The sequence below is a fragment of the Poeciliopsis prolifica genome, unplaced genomic scaffold (assembly GCF_027474105.1).
Source record: "Poeciliopsis prolifica strain line A6 unplaced genomic scaffold, Auburn_PproV2 SCAFFOLD002, whole genome shotgun sequence".
Classification (NCBI taxonomy): domain Eukaryota; kingdom Metazoa; phylum Chordata; class Actinopteri; order Cyprinodontiformes; family Poeciliidae; genus Poeciliopsis; species Poeciliopsis prolifica.
The window spans coordinates 14,030,936-14,049,130 of record NW_026562377.1 but is presented as its reverse complement, the minus strand read 5'-3'; the positions used below and the strand labels follow the sequence as shown (position 1 = coordinate 14,049,130).

The 18,195-nt window shown below is 38.2% G+C and overlaps 1 protein-coding gene across 1 annotated transcript in view; it reads left to right on the top strand.

Moving 5' to 3' along the window:
* Positions 1-18,195, top strand: part of fbn2b (fibrillin 2b) — a 74,163-nt gene that overhangs the window by 12,715 nt on the left and 43,253 nt on the right. The window contains exons 3-6 of the mRNA XM_055051223.1: positions 1,254-1,336; positions 1,451-1,549; positions 9,696-9,791; positions 10,291-10,386. Of these exons, the coding sequence (XP_054907198.1) occupies positions 1,254-1,336; positions 1,451-1,549; positions 9,696-9,791; positions 10,291-10,386 (374 nt within the window). The remainder of the gene's footprint in view (positions 1-1,253; positions 1,337-1,450; positions 1,550-9,695; positions 9,792-10,290; positions 10,387-18,195) is intronic.

Sequence of the window (18,195 nt, the reverse complement as noted above, 5' to 3'; positions counted from 1 at the left end):
AAATCTAAAAGACGGCACAACGTGTACATTTTTGAACATGTAGTTTAAATATTTATTGTGATTGAAGAAAAACATCAATGATGACTTAATAATAATCAATCAGTAAATGTTACTATTTTGTTGAATGAATTGTTCAGAAATATCACAATTTCCTTCAACTTTTGTACAAAAAATGTTCAAACCTGCCTGTAAAAGACAGGCTGAAAGTCACTGAGGATAAATGGGGATTCTTTTAAAAAAGTTACACCATATAGTTTTGTTCCACTCTAGATGTGACCAGACATTTATATGCAAAGGTCCAGTGTTAAACTATCTAAAGAATATACAAAAATTACAATATAATTCACTAGACATTAATTTACCTTTTAACGTTGCCTGTTTCTTTACTAATTTCGTCTCTGAAAAAAGTTAAATGTTAAATCTTCACAAATTTTATTCTTCTCTTGGGGATATAATTAATTACAATACTGAGTCTGAAACTGTACACACAAAATATGTGATCTTATTGGCAAACTACTTGACCATAAGAGCCCTAATTTACCATACAGCTGTTCTTTAGTTCTTAGTCAGCAAAGGCAAATGAACCACCAGATCAAATGACCACAATTCCCCTTCATTACATGGCTTTAAAAGCCACTTAGTGCCACCACATAACTGGACTGCATTCGGTTTGTTAAGCTGCTCTACTGAGCTTGGGTGTTTCGCTCAAGTAACCACAACGTCAAATCCTGCTCATTAAATGTTTGAGAGTAGTACATGATGAGGTCCAAACAAACTGATATATAAATAGTTCTGTGATTATGAATAGATGGCAAAAAGACCCTGATGTTGTAAAACAGCTGCACAACTCAAACAGTGTTTGTGAGTGTGTGTGAGCTCAGTCAGTCATCTCTAGATGTGGTTAAGCCATTTCCTTTCAGGGAAACTTTGTGGCTAACCTGCCAGGCCAGTCGAGAACTCCGTATGCTGTGATGACTCCTACATCTGTCGGACTGGTTCAGAGTTAGTTACTGTTATCCAACCAGTAAAAATCCCAAAAGTTTTGGATGGATGTGTTGGAATATTTCCAGGAAACAGGGCAGCCAGTCATGGTTACTCTTTCCTCGTTTACAAATGAAACAGGCTCTTCTATTTTCCTTCCTCTCCCTCATTGTGGTTTGGTGCTACAATGGTTTATAATAAAGAAATAACTCTATAACCTATGTAAGGAGGTTCACAAAATATATATGCTCTCACTTTTTCTCTCCCAATAGGCCCAACGTGTGTGGCTCTCGCTTCCATTCTTACTGCTGCCCAGGCTGGAAGACGCTCTCGGGAGGCAACCAGTGTATTGTTCGTAAGTTCCCTAAAATCCACATTAGCTGTAATTACAGCTGCATGAAAAGTAAAACAACCAGTTTAATTCACTGTTCTTCATTCTCCCTGTTTTGTTTTGTTTTTTTCTCAAAAGCAATTTGCAGAAACTCATGTGGCGATGGGTTCTGCTCCAGACCCAATATGTGCACCTGTTCAAATGGCCAGCTCTCTCCCAGCTGTGGAGGTGGAGGAAGTGAGTAGTATCACAAAAACACACAGTTACTGGAACTTAAACTTTAAACACTATCATACTAGAAAGAGTTGTGAAACTCAAGTTTCTGGTTAATCAAAGACTGATTTGTAGTTACGACTTTTTGATTATCTGAAGCTGCTTCTATTTATTGGTATAATAAGTTACAGTTGGGCGTTTAAAAAGTTGGAGTGTTATTTAAATGTTTACAATTTTTTCAGAAAACCATACAGTAATGGTATTTATCTCCCGTACAACAAGTGTAGAACCTTCTGATTGAACAGACATAACTCAAAGACAAGGGCTCTCAGCCTATAAAGCACAGATAGACAATTATTTTGCAGCCAACAACATGTTGCTGTAATGGGGTAATGGTTTAAAGTCAGATCTGCATCACAGCATCGAGGTCAGTGGGTTTGTCAGGACTGAAAACCTGGTTGCTTCAGCTCCGTCTTCTGGGTTTAGTTACAGACCTCTAAGGACGTCAGCTTGAAGTGCAGCAAAGTGTTTTTTACAGAGTGTGGGAAATTGGCTTTAGCTTTATAAGATTACTGCTGTGTTTCCGTGTAAACAGTCATGTACTGGACATGGTGAAAACAATTGCTTGGGGAGCATGCAGATAGTGCAACATGAGGTGTGTTTAGTTTCAGAGCTTTATTCGTCCGATGTCAGCTCATCAGTCACGCCTGAGCCCAGCCAGACCTTTTACTCATGCTCACATTCCAGGAAGCCTACAAACGCACATACTTTCACTTACTGGGATTTGTTCGCACGGATAGACACACACTTATACACCCAAATTCAAACCGACACTCACAGAAAATCTTTTGGCTGTGACCCCGATGTGTAAAAAAGGATTTTTTTTCCCTTCCAGTCGAATGGAGAGCTAACAAGTGAAGAGCGAGGGGGTTGGGGTAGAAAGGGACTGCCATGATTTGGCTAAAGCCATGACCTTTAGGGGCATGACTGCCTACCTAAAGTGAAGCAATGCGTTAACTATTTGGCTTCCCTCTGCAAGGATTTGTCCATATTTGTTTGCAGATACCAGATAAAGTTTGTTGTTCTGTTATTATAAACTAAGTGAACGCTCATCTGGGTAATAGGTGTGTTCCAAAAACCTGAACACCAAATACCAACTGGGCTTGAACCTCCTACATGGGTCGGAAAGACAAACATTGTTATTTTCAGTTTCTAAGGCGTAGTTGTTCCATAGATAAGACGGTAGTTGTTTATCTTGTTGCATCAGTGTTTGTCTACTCTATCTGGCGAAAGACAGGTTAGCATCTGCTGTTAAGTTGTTGGTCAGAAACACTTTCAGAACTGCCATGCTACCACAATATCCATTTATATAGTCTGGTTAGCTTTCAAATCTGTAATCTGATCTCCTGTTTATGCATTTCCTAGTGGTTTTCCTCTCTACATACCTATTTTGTGCAACAGTTGTGAACGTCCTCTCTGCAGTCTTGCCATAATTTCAGCAAAAGTGACCATGTGTATTGATGTTCATTGACTAGTAGAGACGGGTAAAAGTTTATCATAATATTTTGTGACACACTCCCAAAACGTGCTTGTGTGGTTGCTGGTGATATGTTACCTATTTTGACATTCATATTTATGTTATTAAAAAAAAAGGGTTTGCTTTTTGATTCCTTACAATCAGCTAAACACTTTTATTAAACTTGTTCATATTATTAGGTCAAATTTGATAGGGCAACAGTGATGACTGACTCAGGTTTAGCAGAAAATGTCAGGTATAACACCTGGTATCAGAATAAACACCAACATGATAACATAAATTATCTCATGTTATCCCAGTGCCAGTCTGACATGTGAAACCACAGTGCATGTACATTTTAGTCTTACTTTGTACAAATCAAAATCAAAGCAAACTACTGAGTTTTAAGCATAGCAATCATAACATTTTCATTTGTTCATCATGTAATCTTCTCTTGCAAATAGATTCTGTAATATCAGCAGCCTAATTTATTTGTGTTCTTTTAATCAGGAAATACACCCAGTTTTTCAAGCAAGTTGTTTATTGAAACAACCTGATGATATTGGGCATCAGCAAAGTAACATTCAGTGCTTTGACCTAAACATAAATCTATCATGGCTGATAACCGCAGTGGCCTTAAATTAGACAATCTGGTCCAGCTAAGAGGTGACGGTGCAGTCATATGCTGGTAAAGTTGGTGCAAGGTGAAGCTGCAGTGTTGTACTGCGATTGCTGGTACTTGCAGCAGTAGAAACAGAAAGTAGGGGTGGTAACCAAGTACTCCCAGCAATTTGGTAGGAAAATCCCAACTTTGTGTGTTCGCACCTAAGCTTCTGATGCAGAGCACATCAGATGCCAGCGAGCTTAACTTCCTGTGATTTTAAAGCCAGACCTTTTGGCAAATCTTATGATTGCACCTCCACTACATAATCTAAGCTTTGTCTTCATTCAACTTATTGTAAAATTGTTCAAGCTATTAGAGTGAGAAAAAAGCTCATCACAGATCTGAACTCAGAGCCCTTCAATCACGACTAAAGTAGACACTTTCATTGTAGCTGTTATCCTCTATAGAAGGTGCCAACTCCCATTTGGAGGAAGTTCCCCATTCAACATGATGATTAAGTATAGTGGGAAACAAATTGCAACTTTAAGTAGATTTATTTTCCAAAGTCAAATTTTTCTGCTTTAATCACATAGTTTAATTCTGGCACTCTGGTAAGCAGGTCATTTTGAGGGCATCTTTATGTCTTGCGTCTTGCCTGTGGAATGTAGAGGTTGAAATAAATCAGCAGCACATTTATGTTTATTTTTTCTTGCTCTACATGTTTATGAGTGTTGTTTTGCCCGTAAGTCTATGAGGATTTTTTTTTGTTCCTGGATTCTGTGCTGCTGCCAATGAACAACGCAAAACCACTTTTCTGTGGAAGACCTTACAGACTTGAAATAGAAAAGTTCACTCTTTGCCAAGCCAAGACTGCATTACAAGAACTTGAGTCGCGTTTTACGGAAATCTGTGTCACTTCCCAGACGACGAGAGTTCACTCTGTAAGTCGCTCCTCTAATAAACACTTTCAGGACAAAGCAGCTGTGCTCAGGTTTGTGTTAGGTTGTCTTTGTAGCGTCGTCTTTCCATAACCACAATTACAATTGCGTTCGAATGCTTAACCCTCTGATGCGTGAGTGAAAGACTATGCAGTCTTCCGTGAGTGGGTCTCTTTTGACCTGTGTTAGAGTCGATGTGTTTTTATACTACTTTTGTCATTTTGATTCAAAAAAATGTTTTGTATAATACTTTCTACTTGGAACAATTTGTAGAACATCAGTAAAATGTACTAACAACATCAATGAAACAATGTCAGCATCACCTCAACTGACTTGTCTCTATGTGAAGGAGCAGCGGCTCTACTGAGTCCCTCGTGGAGGACTGAGCTCCTCACCCTATCTCTAAGGGAGAGCCCAGACATCCTATGGGGAAAACTAATTTCGGCTGATTGTAGCCTTGACCTCGTTCTTTCGGACATTTCTCAAAGCTCACGACCTTACATGACATTCACTAAAATCGACCGTTTAATCAAGAGCTTTGCTTTTTCTCATTTGTGAACAAGATCCTGTGATACTTAGGGCAGAACATTCTACCTGACCCGGAGAAGTCACCCTATTCTTTTCTGGCTCATTTGCATTTATTCATTTATTTATGTAACTTAAAATTTTTATTTGAATCATTGAGATGATAAAAGAAAGAACCTTGAACACATTGATAAACAGATTTTGCATGCCATTCAACACATTAAAAAATAAAGATAATACTTATATGTAAGAGGTTTTACTGTGTAAAATATTACTCAGAGGTGACACTTTGGACTCAGTATGTATGGTTCACAAAAAATGCTTCCCTGACAGTCACAGTTGGTAAGAAACAAAGATTCCCAATAAATTCCATAGGAAATTAATGTGGGTCATTTTGGACCCACTCACGGAAGACGGGTAGTGATATAAAACATTTCTTAAAATGTATAAAAGGTAAATAAAAAATTTGAATTTCATAATATCAGTAACATGTTTCTTGAGGAATACCTGGTATATGAAGTGATGAAAATGTTTCATACAAAGATATTGCAAAAAAAAAAAAAAAAAAAAGACCTCACTGGGACAAAAAGGGCCCACTTACACATCAGAGGGTTAAAAACAGATGTCTTAAGAGTGACAGGCTTCCACTGGTGATTGACTGGGAGCAGCAGTGAGGCCTGGGAAAAGTAGAGACAGAGCTCTTTAATTAGGAACCACCCTGCTTTAATATGATCTGTCTTCTTGACCACAAAGTAATGCTCAGTCCTTTAGATATCTGACCCACAAACAGCTTAAGTGAATACATTACACTCCCATTTACCAGGAAAACAGATGATGTCTGTGCAGTTAAGGAATAATACCACAAAAAAGGTGGAGTTTTTTTGTTCTTAAATGGAAAAACATAGCGTTTTATCTTTAGACATTATCCTACAGTTTGTTCATTTTGAAATTGAAGCAGTCTTGTCTCTGTTCCCTGGGATTTATGCAAATTCAGGACAAAACACAGGCTGTAAAAAGCTCCTCGATTTTCCATCAGGCGCACATTCTCCCTCACGAGCCGGAGCTTCCTGTGTTTCTCGGCCTGTCGTAAAAACAGCCAGATGTCATTAGCTCACCAACAACAGCACCAGAACACAGAGGTGCATTGTGTCAATCCACAGAACCTTGCAAGAGTATATATATCCTCTGAACCTTTACAAAGTTTCCCAAGTTAAAGACACAAATATGATTGTTTTATCAGGATGTTATGAGAGACCAACACAAAGTACTTCATTATGGTGAAGTGGAAGACAATTTTTCAAGGGTGTTTTCACACCTCATTGTCTGATTTGATTGCCAATCAAATTTGCAAGATTTGTTACATTTTGAGTTCGCTTTTACACTCCACTGTGTCAAACAAACCACACCCTTTGACACCTGTTCACTTTCTCTGCTCCACTGCTTTAAAAACTACTCATAACAACTCAAAGCCTCTAAAGAAGACCTGAGGGCAAATTTCTTCTTCACAAAATGGAGTGACATCAGATTGTAGTGGTGGGATTATGTTTTTTACATTGGTGAAAGACCTCATTTTTCCCAGTAGTGCTTGACTTACGCGTTTGCTTTAGTTGTATTTACCCAGAATGCCTTGTGCTATAGTCTGCTTCCTGCTTTTGGAGCGGTCTCCAGCTCACTTGACATTCCCACATGAATTTGAGCCACACCAGAGTTCACTTCAACTGAACCGAGAACTAGGTTTTTTCGCTTTTTGGATCGCATCAGAGTTTGATTACGCATTCACAACTCCCCAAACCAACCAGACTTTGTCGGTAAACGTACCATCGTTCAATTAAAGTGAACTGTATCTACAATCTGGTAGCCGTCAACAGTGTGTGAATGTGCCCTTCAATTTAATAAGAAATAAAACTTATTATTATTAATATTGTCTATGGAGGCCTGGTGAACACACCATAAAAGGACAATCTGAAAAGTGTGGTGTGCATTTTCTATTCAACCTCTAGAATTGGTAAAACTGCCTTGCCTTTTGCTACACTTAGTCTAACTGGTTGAATCGTTAGTGTGAACGTCAAAAGCCAGATTTTCAACTGGATAAAAGCCTAGTCTTTGACTGAGCCATTCTAACATGGGAATATGACTTGATGCAAAGCTTTTCACTGTAGTACTGGCTACCTATATTTGTCATGTCGACAGATTCTTCCAACTACACTATGGTTCTCTGTAGCGTCTCCAGACCATGGGCCTCTTGGCTCCTTTCTCTCATCAGTGCTCTCATTTTCCCACCTGTCAGGTAATATGGATGTTCTCGTCTTCATAGGCAACTTCTGTGCTGGGTTTCTTGGTCTTCAAGTTGATGTTTAATCCTCGAAGGCCTTCAAATAACAGCTCGATTTATACTGAGATGAATAAATTGGTACTTTTAAAGGCAACTGGTTGCAATGAATTTTAATTAGCATATCAGAACAAAGAGGTGTGGCATCCAAGGAGGAATGTTCTTTGTAAAATATTTAAAACCATATTCTTTTCCTTCTACGTTACTTTTATGCACTACTTGATGATGGCCCATAATATCACATAAATATAAGTTAGTGCTTGTAACATGTCAAAAAGTATAAAAAATGAAGTCATATACAGATTAAGATGCCGTCCTGTCGCTATTCACAGGCAGCTGTCCAGTCATTTTCTTTGCCTCTTCTATTGTCTGTTGTCCATTTCTGCATTCAGAGTTTAGTTTGGACAGAAACAATCTTATTCCCTTGGTCAAAGTATTTAATTTATATTTTTATTTAAAAATATGAATTTCTTTCATATGAAGGGGAGTTTGCTCAAATTGCTCTTCTGCTTTGAAGAAGTCTTAGCTGATGCACTTTGGAGCAATTTTCTTCATAATTTGTTCCACAACAGGAAAGATTTGCTATCCTTCAGTGTAATTATTCTTCATGTTTCATTTTCCAGTTGATTTTTCTGGCTAACAGGGAGGAAAGGGAGTCTAGTTGCATACCATTGTCCACATGTTTTATATAAAATAGAGGATGAAACGTGAAAACAAAGCATGCTTAGTCTGGCATTATAGTGGAGAAGAAATAGGGTGAGGAAGACATGAGTATGCTGACCTATAAAGTCATGCTTCTCCGGAGTCCCAAAGCACTTGCATTAATTCATCATCACACACTGCCAGACAGAAGTAGGTCCAGCCAAGTCTGTACACACAGGCTGCCAAGTTTTTCACATGAAAATGTTTCCTGGAACTTCATCTAAATGCTTTAAACTACATGGAACAAATTAAACTGTGACTATTGTTCAGTGTTACAGTTACTCCAACATGTGCAAAATGCACACTAGATGTGTTTTGACTCATGCAAAAACGTTGTAACAATTTGAGCTTCTAGTAAGACAGGCACATGTCATCAACAGCGAAAAGCACGCTGAGAGTCTACCCACTCTTTTACTCAAGGAAGTGAATTAAATCAAGTGGCAGATTACAGCGACTGAAATACCTCCTGCTGGCAAGTGTGCAAACTTCAAATATGTTGTTGGGCAAACTCTACTACAGAGGAGACTTTCCTCTCTGCACGCCACAAATGTTGAAGAGGAAAAAAGATGAAAGCAGTGCGATGGTTAAAGACCAGCAAGACGATAGAAAGAGAGGAAATTAATGCTGTTGAGAGTGGAGCATAACAGATCTAGAGTAAATAAGCAAAAGTGGTGGAAGGATGAAAAATAAAGGCACCTGAATGATAAAGAACAAACTAAATCAATGTAATGCATTGACAACAATAAATAAATTTGATAGATTTGTCCTAATGGTTAACTCTCTTTGTGTCCAGAGCAGATATAAGTTATATGAATGCTTGAACTTAGACATTTAAAATGCCCCCAAATTACTTTAGTAATAATAAAAATTTTAAAAAATGTGGGACTTTAAATTGTACAGGAACAGTTGCTCCTGTATGTTTATATTATCACACTGAAACCAGAAAAATAATCCCAATCTCAATCAAAACGGATGTCTTCTTTTTCTCATTTACATATTTTCTTTACTTTTTATACTTTTCTGTTGCTCCTAGTTTTTGGCTGTTATTCCTTATGGTTTTATAGTAGCAGCCTTTTTTGGTACTCTGACAAGTAACAATATATTGACAAGGAAAATGTATAACAAATCAGCTGTGACCTAGAAATAAAAGGCCTATAAAGCAAAGATGATGAGTAACTGAACCAGATTTGACTTTGCTTAAAAACAGAAATTACTCAAAAGTCAAGTTCACTGGAACATAGTTGAAAAGGATTCTCTATGCTTGAAAGAGTAAGAAGATTCTAGTATTGCTTTGTAGCAAGTAGATTCTTGCTACAAGAAGTCTTAAAAACCAGCTGTGTTTCCAGCTGTTGTGCTTCTTTGAATAATTCATACATTTATATTATTTCAAATCAATCTTTTAAACTACGGCTAACTCCTACCCTGTAAGGTTTTGTTGTCTTAGAGATCTGCACATCGTTTGAAATCCTCTATTACACAAGGTAGAAAAAAAAGCATCCTAATCCTCATAAGGGAACATAAATATTTATTCTTTTGCTTGTATTTTTTTCTTACAGTTCAGTCCTGTAATATCAGGTGTATGAATGGAGGCAGCTGCATGGAGGATTCCTGCTCTTGTGCAAAGGGATACACTGGGAACCACTGTGGACAGCGTGAGTATCCACATACTCACACTTTGGCCTGGTACTTCCAGGCCAAATCTTAGTTTGGAATGGAAGAAACATACAGATGTAATTTTAAATTCAAAAGTATTACTTTATTATAAAGGGTTACCAATTGTTCAAATTTTTGTGGGAATCAATTTAAAGATTTAAAGATGAAATAAAACAAATGATAATTGAAGAAAACTGTTGCAGCTGTGCTAGAAGTTGAATTTAAAATAAATATTACATATAGCTTCATCCAACTTTCAGCCAAAATAAGTTTTTCTTTTATTTTGTAATAATTTAGAAATTAATGCTACATTTTAGGCCAGAGTGGAGATGTTATCTAAAAAGGAAGACATCTCTTTCCTTGATTCTTGTTTTACTGTATCTTATTTGATGGATTGCTTGTTAAAAGCAATCCATCCATTTGTCTTTTAGATACAGAGGAAACTAAGCCTGGCTTTTATTAAACTAATGTTGAATATTTACCCCTCACGTCTGCTAGCTGTGTGCGATAGTGGCTGCCAGAACGGCGGACGCTGCATCGGGCCCAACAGATGTGCCTGCGTCTACGGCTTCACTGGTCCTCAGTGTGAGAGAGGTAAGATATTGTTGTTTTGAAGTTAACATTTTAAAATTAGAGCTTTTGAGTAGATGTGGATTGCACAAAAGGTTTCTCAGCTTTTGTGTTTGAAGATTGAGTGACCCTTTCTTAGGACAACTCAGTTCCTACTCTCACACTCCTCTTCTTTAAAGAAAGATATCAGCCCCGGCAGGCGCTGATGCTTCCCTCTTCCTATCAGTCCAGAAAAGCGCCTAGTTCAGCTCTTTGACAGAAGCGTTGATTACTTCATAGAGTCTGCTCAATCAGACAGTGGGTGTTTTTATCTCCTGTGTTTTGAACTGTGTGTGGTAAGAGGGGCAGCTAAAAGTTTTCCCACTGATGGTACTGTTTAATTTCTGTCGGTCTCAGAGGAGAGAAAGCATTACTGTCAAGAGTCATACCTGTCAGAGATCCTCACTTTCCTCCCACTTTTAAAGTTTTCTGCTTCTGCAAGGGCTCCTATTTATCTCTGTTTTTGTTTTTTCACAAATTTCCCATTTCCTCTGTATATATGTGTGTGCCAGTTTATTGGCATAAAAAGTGCCTAAAGCCTTTTTAGTTTCACAAACATAAACCTGCCTTTCTACACTGTCTTTTGCTTTCATCCTTATAAACTTTGCTTTAGCTACCACTTCATGAATTTCTTCATGCTAGACATGATGACTTTTTAACTCTTGGGTCTGATTTTCTTGGAAAATACAGCATTTTAGGGTGCAAAAGACCTAAAAATGAATAAATCCCTCCCTGTGCTACCGGCATCCCCGCAGGACAGATAAAGTACAGTTTCTTTGTGGACTTGCTGTGGACATTTCCTCATGAGGAGTGGAACAAGAGACAGAAAGAGAGTCATGAGTAAAAGGGTTAGAAAGAAAATGGATTCCCCAGCTGTGTATACAAAGTCTGAAAGTAGGAACCACAAACACTCCCCATGCTGGAAGAGCAGCGTGACCAAAAAACTTTAAGGTTGCCAAAAGGAGAATGCATAGAAATCTGTTTGTCTTTGATTGTTTCCTGTGTCGAGCATACGTAGAAAGAGGATGATTGGCAAGATTAGCCTTACACACATCTTTATCAAAGAAGCCTCAGCATAATCTTATAACCTTCAATAGTATTTGCGATCACTTTCAACATTTCTCTGGGATAACAGATAATCCATTGTTAGAGCAGAAAACATTTTACTCCATCCTTTGGAGTTCTGTCTGTATATCGTGGTTCTAAACTTTACGTAATTGAGGCCACGAGTCATTAGATTTACTGAGTGATTCAATGGGAAGACTTGCTGATGGGATGTGATTATGAAGGCAGTGAAAGTCGACCAGCGAGAGTGAAATGGGTGTGGGTGAATCATGGGAAGCCTTGGCGTGTGTGGAAAGTGTGTGAGCCAGCTATTTGTTGTTCCTGCTGACTTAGCAAGAAACATAATCTGAAAAAAACAAATCCCACGATCTCTGTGATCCTTATGTTTGCTGTCAGAAATCTGACAACAAACATCAGAAATCTGACAGCAAACATAAGGTTTGTTTTTGGCTTTGGTTTCGACTAAAATCTAAACTTTGTTGGATTGACTGTTGTTAATTTTAAATATACTCTATTATTTCCTTAGATTTAAGTTTTCTGTCCGCTACCTTAAAAGTTACGCAAAAATCAGATTTTGCAGGTTTTTGAACTTCCTCTTGGGTCTCTATTGCTGATAAAAACAGCCAAGTGCAATAAGTTTATGTTTTTTGGTATCAGGAAAACAATCCATTTCAAAAACCTCCTCAATGTAACGGCACAATCAGCAGACACAGCCCATCACCTAACAACTTAAACTGGACTCAACCTAAACCAAGCCAAGTGTCCAGTGGCTGCTGGAAAAACAAGAGTTGTGTTGTTGACTCACCGTCCAGAAACAACTTAATGGATCCTTGTTGGTTGTGCAGGAGGCTCTACTTTTGCTTTTCAAAGATATACGGCTGTATAACAACACATCCGTTTGAAGCTATTTTCATGTGCGAGTGTAAATGTTGTGTTGGGGTATGTGGCCAGCTGCAGCTTATTTGGATTTAAAGTGACAGGGAAACAGCTCATTTTGAAAGAGGCTTAAATAGGCATATCTGACCAGACAAAAATCTTATTATCTGGGAACAATTTTAGGCAAAGTGTAATAAGCATGTTTTGTATAGGTCACCATGATCTTTTTCATTCTATGATTATGAGTTTTCTGTTTTTTTCATCAAATATCGGTAGTAGACTGAAGTGTCATACTTGATGTAAACTCAAAGAGGATTAAAGGTAAGCAGGGTGGAGGCAAATGAAGCTTAATAATTACATGACTCAGAGCCAAAGATGAAGTACACAAAGAACTGATGTGTGGAAAAAATCTAGGAAAAACATGGAAAAAGTAAACGGTGAACCAGCAACAACGTGGCAAGGAGGGGAGAGAAAAGAGTCTTTTACCTTCTGGGAGAGTCGATGACAACTAAGTGTAACTAATCAGGGGAATGTGGGGCAGCTTAGAAAGAGGCAGGCCAGGGATCACTGAAGGAAGGTGACTGATTAAAAGCACAGATGGAACGGTGTTAAAACATAAAGGATCTACTTACCAAAATAAGAGTAAATGCAAAGACACAAAGAGCAGAAGTAAAGACAAGGAAATTAACCTGAGAAGAAATCAATGACAGCTTATCCCTACTTATGAAAAATACCACCTACTTCACACTCAAACTCCCATCAAACTAGACATCTCTGTTTCTTTAGTTTCCATCCAGTTGCAATATTAAATGAAAAAATTTATTACCCAACTATTATAACTAATGACCATATCATATGTTTGCACAATGCTTTCTGTGGAATTCAACTGATGTTGTTTTGTTCATTCCAGCTGAAATTAAATTATGGACATTGTGGAGTATATTGAGTCACAGCAATTAGTGTCTTCCCATGTGCTTTGAGATGTAAAAGTTGAAGATTGTTGTCTTTTGACTCTGGATAAAAGAGAAAAGCTGGGCAGGACTCCTGCACTGTTGAAAGGGTAGGAGGGACTTGAGGGCAGGGACAGGTTGTTCTGTGGAAAATATCCTCTAGTGACAATTTAGTTTGAGTCAGCCACTTTGGAGCCTTGTTAAATTTGAAGTACAATAACAGTTTTTTTCTATATTTAACAGTGAGTCCATGTGCAGAGACTTGTGCACCAAAACTTACAGGGCAATGAGAAAAGAGGATGAAAATGATTAGAAGATTCTTAAGTTTGCCTTTGATTTAATCCTTGTTTGATCCAAAGTGTTTTTGGATCATGCATGGTCATGTACAGTATGGTACAGTATGTCATAGATATTTATACCTCAACATGGTATACAATAATCATAAGTCTTAAATTTTTTAGTGGAGGTGTTGAAATAACGTGATACCTTGTTGATAAATGATGGTAGGATGCAACAGGAGATGGCTTGATGAACTGCAGCTTCATCTGCAGTGATATGGATGCAACTCTTGTGTGTTGAACAATCCAAGCAAAGCTCTCGATTTTCCGGATAATTTATATTCCAACATATTTAGTCATTCACATGGCCTTTCTCCAAAGTGTGACAGGACTCTCCCCTACAGATAGGATCTGGATGGAAAAGAAAAGCCTCAAACATCTTCAGGTGTTTGGAAAAGAACACCTGAATGGAAAGATGGAAAAGAAAAGCCTCAAACATCTTCAGGTGGCATACAGGATCGTCTGAGATAAGATGGCTTTTTCAAGATGCACCAAAAGTTGAACTTGAAGGAAAAAAAGTTTATTGATCGCATTCTTTAATGGGTTTATGTTGACTGGCCTCTATGTGAATGCATACATCTCTTTTGGACAGTAAGCTATAGCTGCTGCATGAAGTGACTTCTGAGATCTATTTAAGGAAAATCAAATGTTTTTAAACCCATTCATTTCTATTAAGATATGTTTGGTTCTGTAACTCAGAATGAGGATGATGATGTGAGCTTCCAGCTGTCTTGGCTCAATAAGTTGCTCATTTTCTCTTGCCTCAGCTGAGAAAGTATAACAAAAACCTCATTCTCCCTTTGCTGGAATATGTAAAACGTCCCCTGAGCGACTGTTGTTGATGGAGACTGGAGCCCATTGGCCCCCACGGCCTGGCGGAGTCTGCAGCCAGTTAGGTCTGCTGTATTGTTCCACTGCTGAGGAGTGTTGGGTAAAGTTTCCCAAAACAGACTAAAATAACTGTAGATGTCAAGCTAGATTTTATAGCACAATGGTTGAGGTACAGAAACAATAAGAGAGGAAGTGGAGCCTTTCAATGTGGTGTAGTATCTCCAAGTAGCAACACACACAAGTTTTGTGTGTGAACCATGCAATGAGTCGGGCAGTTTGCTCAACTCTGGGGCCTTCAGACCTGCGATCTTTGTTCGATTTCTCCCACAGCTATTTCCCTCTGTATGTGTGTGTTTATGTGTTGAGCACATTTAGTCACGTTTGACCGACTGTGTTTGCGGAGAAATAAAGAAGCGGACTCTTTTAGGAGTGATTACAGCCAAAGGAAAAGCCTGTTGATAATAGCACTGATAGGGCTAAGAGGGGCCGTTATGGTTGGCCAAGATGGAGATAAACATCCAGACACACACTCACACACTCTCACACATAAACAAACAAGCACACATATTTGAGTGATCTATGAGTAGAGGGCTCCCAGCAAAAGCTTGCGGTTAGATTTTCCTTAAGACCTGATGCCCTCAGAGTAATGAAAAAATTTCCTCACAGGTGAGTAACAATGTGACGTTCAGCCTCAGTGTAAATCCTCCAGCTGTATAAAGTCTGGGAAGGCCATCTGACTAAAGCCACATATGCACACCACACCATACCACACACACTGAGGACCTTTTACACACAGTATTTCCTCTACTTTTTCTGACCTGTTGAGCTTTGACCACATGAAAGTATGCACAAACACAAGTAACATTGTTTTCATGTTACAATCTCATATTTAATGTCTCTTATCTTCCGAAACTCCCATCCTTTGGGAATTTCTAAGTACCCTGGCAGTTATTAATGAAAGCAGATTTTTTCTCTCCTCCTCTTGTGGTATTTCTTTTCCAGTCGTTCCCCTCCCACAGCTCAGGTCAGTGCCCAGTCTCATCAGCTGTGATCCCAAAAGCTGGACCTGACTGATGGGAAAAAGCTTCAGCTCTGGACAGGATTAAATATTGCCTCCTTTAGTTTTCCTCAGAGCAAAGTGTAACATACTCTCACTGTCATAGCTGAGTGAGATTCTTTGGCTCAGCTATTAAGACGTGTTCATGTTTTAAAGCTGTAATGCAAAATGAACATCAAGGCTTTCTTCAGTCTAACCACAATGTGAAGATTAGCAATCCTGCTGAAGGATTTACTGGTTATGAATGAAAATAGAGGCATTCTTAAGAGTCACAGGCCACCACAAGCAGATTTAAGGTAAAAAGAATTATGAAGGGACACAGGGAACAGTTTGATCTGCTCTGCAATCTGAACTCTAATTAGACCAAATTGTTTCCAGATGTTGTCAGCTGGACTAAGACAGAATGTATGGCCTCTCTCTTGTCCCAACCTGCCATAGCTTTTGCTTTCAACTGATCCATTACCTTCACCCATGGAGTTGAGGACGCTCTGCCCTCTGTGCTAACATATTGATTAATATTTATTAATGTGGTTACTGGAAGATGGGTCTTGTTTAGACTTTTGAATGGGGCTCTCAAGCTTCATTTCACTTGTAGCTCAGTAATGATCTATCTATCTGTCTATCTATCTATCTATCTATCTATCTATCTATCTATCTATCTATCTATCTATCTATCTATCTATCTATCTATCTATCTATCTATCTATCTATCTATCTATCTATCTATCTATCTATCTATCTATCTATCTATCTATCTATCTATCTATCTATCTGTCTGTCTGTCTGTCTGTCTGTCTGTCTGTCTGTCTGTCTGTCTGTCTGTCTGTCTGTCTGTCTGTCTGTCTGTCTGTCTGTCTGTCTGTCTGTCTGTCTGTCTGTCTGTCTGTCTGTCTGTCTGTCTGTCTGTCTGTCTGTCTGTCTGTCTGTCTGTCTGTCTGTCTGTCTGTCTGTCTGTCTGTCTGTCTGTCTGTCTGTCTGTCTGTCTGTCTGTGAAAGAATGTGAATACATATTTAATTTAGCACAGTTGCATGCACAGCTGAACTTGAGGAAAGTCTGTTCATTCTCTTATCCCTCGCGGTTTTAGCCAGACACTCAGGAGGAGCAGCGACAGACATGACCCGTCGGACAACGAGGAAATGATGTGGTTGAGTTTCCACAACCATTCACAAAATAAAAAACCTTGAAAAAGCGTACGCAGGGTCAGTACAACTCTGTTGGGACTGCGTACAGTGCAAGAAGGGAGGGTTAAAAAAAACCCTCATAAATGAAGAGGACAAATAAATCTTACTTTAAAGAGTTGGATTTATCCTCTTTATTTAAATAAATACACCATTCTTTATTCTTTGGTGTATTCTTTACACCAATACATCTCTGCTAGTTTATATTGAAAGAAAAATAATTATTAATTTATGTAATTTCCTCTCCTTTGTATGAGCAATTTAAATTTACTAAGGTAATAGTAAAAAGTGTGTTCCGATACACTAAAGCATAGTTCAAAAATCCTCCTGTTTAAAATGGTCATGGCCCATAAGTGGCCCATGTTCATTAGGAACTCCTGTCTAATATTTCATGGGGATTTGTCAATAAACCTTAAATATTGTGAACTCTTGTTAACATATTATTGCTAATTACACATTTCTACTTTAAAAATATACTTTTAGTATGTCTGTCTTCCATGGAAACAATGAAGAAAAGAGTTTCTCCAAATTTCCTAAAAAAAAAAAAAAAATTTGCGATCATTTTAGTTCACTAATGGTGGATACTTTCACAACTATACAGCTTTCTACTTTCTGAGCTCTTATATCCTGACAATATGATCTAACTATTTCTTCTTTTGCTTATAACATTTAATGCAAGGTTATTAACATTTTTTGTAGTTATCTAAGGAAATAAATGTTAAAAGCATTTAGTCAGGCTTAGAAAAACACATTTGGATCAAATGACATTACAAAAATCAAATCAAGTGTTCATATAAGGTTTTTTTTTAATCAAAACAAGATGTTTTATTCTAAATAGTCATTTCGAGCTTTTTGGCTTGTATGTTCTTTATTAGAAGTGATAAAAAGTTGTCCATTTCTACTTGGGTGCATATTATAATGCAGGTATGGTTTGAATAAGTCTCCTTTTCATTGTGCCAAGCAGGTCATATGAGGCTGAAAGATCAAAGAGACAGACAGATAAGCAGAGTCAAAATGCAGACAGGAAGGCCTAAAGTGGACAGAAATGAAGACAGATGCACGGGAAGGAGAACTGGCTTGTGACTGGTGTCTGCAGGCTCTGTTTGACCTACTTTCTTCTTTAATCCCCTTCACTCTTTTTGCCTTCCTTGCTCTTTGCCCCATTCTCAGTGACCTCTTTCATATCCAGAAGGAACTAATGAGGGAAATAAGTCTAGTGAACAATTCCCATCAGACACCAACGCTGACTCCTATCTTTCCATCTCACTCTGCCTATCAGAGCTAAGCAGGCTTTTGTAGCTTTGGCTAGCCAACCGTGCAGTTTACCTTTCATCTGCACTGTGACAATCTAACAATCCAGTTTTTTTTTTTTTTTTTTTAATGAAGGGTATATTAAGTTTGGCGCCACACTAGAGAATTTAATAAGGCATTCTCCCACAAGGGGAAGCCAACATTAAGAAGGGTGTGATTTGTAAGGACGAACACTGTAGCAGCTGAA